At 38.3% G+C, this 4,855-nt stretch overlaps 1 protein-coding gene across 1 annotated transcript; it reads left to right on the forward strand.

The window, feature by feature from the left end:
- Window positions 1-1,452: 1,452 nt before the first annotated feature.
- LOC149007208 (protein SIEVE ELEMENT OCCLUSION A-like) lies at window positions 1,453-4,650 on the forward strand. The gene is made up of 6 exons (XM_089166677.1): window positions 1,453-1,792; window positions 1,881-1,973; window positions 2,136-2,506; window positions 2,668-2,777; window positions 2,881-3,542; window positions 3,679-4,650. Exons 1-6 carry the CDS (start codon window positions 1,592-1,594, stop codon window positions 4,294-4,296), a joined length of 2,055 nt encoding a protein of 684 aa, XP_089022803.1. The 5' UTR covers window positions 1,453-1,591; the 3' UTR covers window positions 4,297-4,650.
- Window positions 4,651-4,855: the final 205 nt, after the last annotated feature.

Here is a 4,855-nt window from a genome sequence, read left to right on the forward strand (position 1 = left end):
AAAATCAACCAAATGCATTGGAGAAAAAAAGGCAACCACTCCCCCTAACCAAAGTAAATGGCCGATCAGATGAGTGACAACGCTCTCTTTTTCTTCTATTTCAGAATGTTCCTCATATTACTTACCATCCAAAAAAAAGAAGGGAAGGGGGCGGATTTTGAAAAAGTGAAAAGACATATAAACCACTTGTTTCTGAACTATTACATTGAGAGAGGAGTCCAGATCCTTTTCACCTTCCGTATCCATACACTTATACACCACACTCACAGGCTGCTCGTATCAAAGAATGTAGGGATAATTACTATTGGCCCCCTGTACTTTGATTTTATTACTACTGTATCCCCTGTACTTTTCAAAATTACTAATCCAACCTTCAACTTTGTCTATAATTACTATTGCCCCCCTACCGTTAAGTTCCGTTAGTTAACTGATGATGTGGCATCTTTATATTTTCTCAAAAACCCCAAAATACCCTTATACTTATCTCTTTACTTATTTACCCTTTTGTCAAGTTACAGTAGTACCCTTAATTAACTGTGGACAAAAAAAAAAAAAAAAAAAACTATAATCCGTTTTATTCTCAAAAAAAAAAAAATAATAAAATAATAATAATAGAATGAATGATTGCATAAAACTCAAATAGAAACGGAAGAGGAAGGAAAATTGAATTCAACTCAAATTGGAAACTGAATATCACCTAAATTTTTTTCAAAATAAATGAAGTTTAGTGAGGGTGGGAAACCAAATTGGATTTGGATTTTGTTCATTTCTGTAATTCAAAATAAATGAAGTTTAGTGAAGGTGGGAAACCAAATCGGATTTGGATTTTGCCAATTTCATTAATTCAAAATAAATGAAGTTTAGGGTAAAATTGACATTTAATTTGGTTTTATAAATGAGGTAGCATCGTCTATTGATTTCTTAATTTTAATGAAGGGCAAATTAGACATTACATATTCAAACTTAATGGCAACTTAACACCGTTATAAGGAAGGGGGCGATAGAAATTTCGTAAAGAACAGGGTTTTATTAGTAATAAAATCAAACTATAGGGGGGCAACAGTAATTATCCCAAGAATGTATTGTTTCATTTCAATACATAACACTACATGCTTGCAAAAATAAGCACTAAGAAAAGATGATTAAGAAGAAAAGTTGGAACTTCCACTAAATAATTAAGAAAAGGACCATCTAGAATAAAAGACAAGTTGCATTCTAAATATTAATTAGTACACATGGAGCGCTTACTACAAGCTCCTTTTAAATAAATAAATAAATATATGAGGACCAACCAGAGAAAAGGACAAATTGTTCAGAAATAAGTAATTAGTTTTTTCTCTATCGTGTTTGTGGTCTTTCTTAATTCGGTGATTCTTTATTGGGTCTGTTTTTAAATAAAGGGTGAAATTTTCACTAGATCTACTAACACAATTGTCTCAGCGCGAGCATTAACGACAGGCTATATAAAGCGGGGCTATTTACCAGCCTTTGCAATCTAACTCTTAGCTTCTTGCCTTTCCATCAGAAAAAGAGAAAGCTCGCTGTTTGAATTCTCGATCAGTTCTAGCAAGAGAGAAAGGGAGAAAAAAAGATGGATCAGTTTCTGACATTGATGAAGAACGAATACATAATGTTCGCCGATGAAGAAAACAATAGTATGCTTAGAAATCTGATCGAGAAATGCGACGGTTACGCTTCTCGTGTGGTGGAGGTGGAGCCACTACTCGATCTCATCAGAGACATCCTCAAGCTTTCCTCCACCACTATTTGCAAAGGCAGCCACACTGATCCAGTACGTCATTCACATATGCTATGCTATTGAATAATAATCTAGTAAGTACTCGTGCAAAGTTTAGTGATCAATATATATATATGTGCAGGTCAGGCATGCTATGGAAAGCTTGAAAAAGAAGATCCCTTCAGAAGAGAATTTCAAAGGATTGGCCAAAGACATACACATGATCTCCTGCAAGGTTAGTTAGTTATCTAATTAATGTGATATATATGCATGAGAAATTTAAGTGCATGACTGGCACTTGTTGAAACAGTAGGTACGTAGTTGAATTATTGGATTAATCATATATATGCATGACGAGTTTATCAACCTAATTATATTGAAATTGAAATTGATACAGATATCATGCAAGTGCATCGGAGAAGGAATAGGGGATAAGAATACGGTATCGGTACTGCTTGAAATGCTGTCGACTTATTCCTGGGAGGCAAAGTTGGTTCTAGTGATGGCTGCCTTTGCAGTCTCCTATGGCGGGTTCTTCTTCTCGCTTGGGGTGATAGGGAAGGAGAAATGGATTCCCCTGCAGAAGCTGGGAGAAGAACTTATCCCGGCCATGGTCAAACTCACCGAGAGTTTCATCATAGCTCAAAAGAAGCTGCCATCTGAGTACCCCCTAAGCTCAAAGGTCGTCCGAACTACGGTTTACTGGACCATCAAGAGTGTCGTTGCTTGCGTGCCCCATATCTTCGGCTTCCTTGGCTTGGGTCACGAGTATGAATCCAATCCCTAGCTAGCTAATTAATTAATACTTATATATATATTGATGCAAGGAGTAAAGCATGCATGCATGAATGAGTCAATCAATATAATAATAATAATAATAAATCTGAATGAATTTTCTATCAAATTATAACTGTTTTAACAAATTTCAGGTACACTCCATCGAAGGCTGAGGATAAAGAACTGTGCAAATTGGTAGACAATCTTGTTGAGACTAACGAGAAAATTCAAGCAGAACTCAAACGTTACAGTGAATTGATTGGTGAGCTAGCAATTAGAACAAGGAAGGAACCCTAGTAGTGAACCTAGCTATGAGCTGATGAATATATAATTGACTTACATTCGTGTTCCTTTCATGCATGCAGAAAAGAAGAACATATTCGAGTATCGTCAAAAGCTTGAACTACTCTTCCAACAGATCGACATCAACATCAGTAGTGACAACACGATCATGATTCTCAAGGCATTGATTGGCGTTAAAAATGATAACGAACTGCCACTTGTCGACATCCGCACCCAGGAAAGGTTGGGTGTTAAAGCGGTAGGAAAGAAAAATGTGTTACTACTGGTGTCACCGGACCTGACTATCTACTCAAAAGAGATGGGGATTCTGGTTAGGATGTACACGAGAACAAGCCAACAAGCGTCTGATTACCAATTGGTGTGCTTTCCGATGGGGAACATTGAGAAAGCCAATAGAGAAGAATTTGAGCAGCACGTGAAATCGAAGAATCTGCCCTGGTACATGGTGCACGAAGACTGCTTGATCAACAAAGCAGTGGTTGAGTTCATTCGGGATAAGTGGCATTTCACCGACAGCTCCATCCTTGCGGTGTTGAATGCACAGGGCAAACTCGTCAACAAGAATGCTTTCAACAATATAAGTATTCTGGGAGGCAGCAGTAACACTACTACTGTTGATCTCTCTGTCACTATCAAGACGGTGGAAGAGTGCTGGGTTGGAGCAACATGGGGACTTCAACTCCTGTTCCAAAGCATTGAGGAAGGCAAAGAAGTTCTCAAATGGGTAAGCTATATAGCTAAAACGCACAAACTAATTAATCAGAAACTAACTATAGTAACACACTTGAGATATATATATTTATATATTATGATCGGATCTTAACTTCCATAAATATATATATATGCATGGGTCTTGACAGATGAATAGCAATCAACTCATTTGCCTATACGGAGGAGAAGACACCAATTGGGTCACAAAATTCACTAAGAAAGCTCGAGAAGTGATGGTCGAATCCAGGATACAGATGGTGTACGTGGGGGCAAGAAACCAAACGAACCAAGTGAAGTGTTACTTCAGTGAGGTCCAGAACCAAACCCTTGGCGACTGCTCGGCAAAAGTAGCGTCCGAATTCTGGGCCAGACTCCAGAGCATGTGGCAGTCCAGAATGGAATTCATCACTAATGCTTCCATTGACGAGGAAAAGGACGACATCATCAAGGAGATCAGGAACTTGCTCACATACGATAGCAGCGAGAAAGGGTGGGCAGTGATCTGCAATGGATCCAAGATCTTGGTCAAAGCCAAAGGAAATGTAATCTTGGAATGCTTCGAGAAGTTCGCTGAATTGAAGAAAACATATCCAAAGATGGGAAGTATTGAGATAGTAATTGATTATGTGAAAAAGAAAGACACCCAAATTCACTGCAATCGTCTAATAATGCCACTGAACATCGGCAGGATTTCCAAGGACATCAAGTGTGAGAATTGTCCCAACCACATGCAGAAGTTTATCATGTACCGCTGCTGCAACGATTAATTAACTACCTGCCTGCTCTTCATTGGACTCGGATGTAGCCGTTGGCCCGTTGCTGGTTTGAATTGCCACTTCTGAGCACCACCACTGATCACCGCCGCTACAGAGTCCAATCCATGGTGGTGGAGACGTACTCCGGCCATGCATTCTTCTTCGCTAATCCTTAAGGGTTGATGGTTGTTGTTTTTGTTTTTGTTTTTGTTTCTATGTTTTAATAATCCTTCTTGAGTATGTCAAGTAACTGCTTTGGATTTCTGCCAGAAAATAAGTGTTTGTGCTTTGAATCACTCTTGTGGGTTCAAGCGCATTAATAACGAATTAATAAAACCCAAAACCCTTGTGTTAGTCTCTCTCTTTTCATTTTTTATTTGTTTTGGGAGTGAGGGTGGAAGAAAGAACATACACAAGATCCATTAGGGCACAACCTTTGTGTTAATTCAAGCGGGTATATGAAGAATACCCACTTGGTATTTTTCAAATAAACCTACCAATAATGTCACAACAGTGCAATTTGAGTTAAATAATCAGCCAAAGAAAGAAACACAAAGGACGAAATGCATGC

Source organism: Hakea prostrata, chromosome 8, assembly GCF_041222555.1.
Source record: "Hakea prostrata isolate BN-2017 chromosome 8, UWA_Hpros_2, whole genome shotgun sequence".
Taxonomy (NCBI): Eukaryota; Viridiplantae; Streptophyta; class Magnoliopsida; order Proteales; family Proteaceae; genus Hakea; species Hakea prostrata.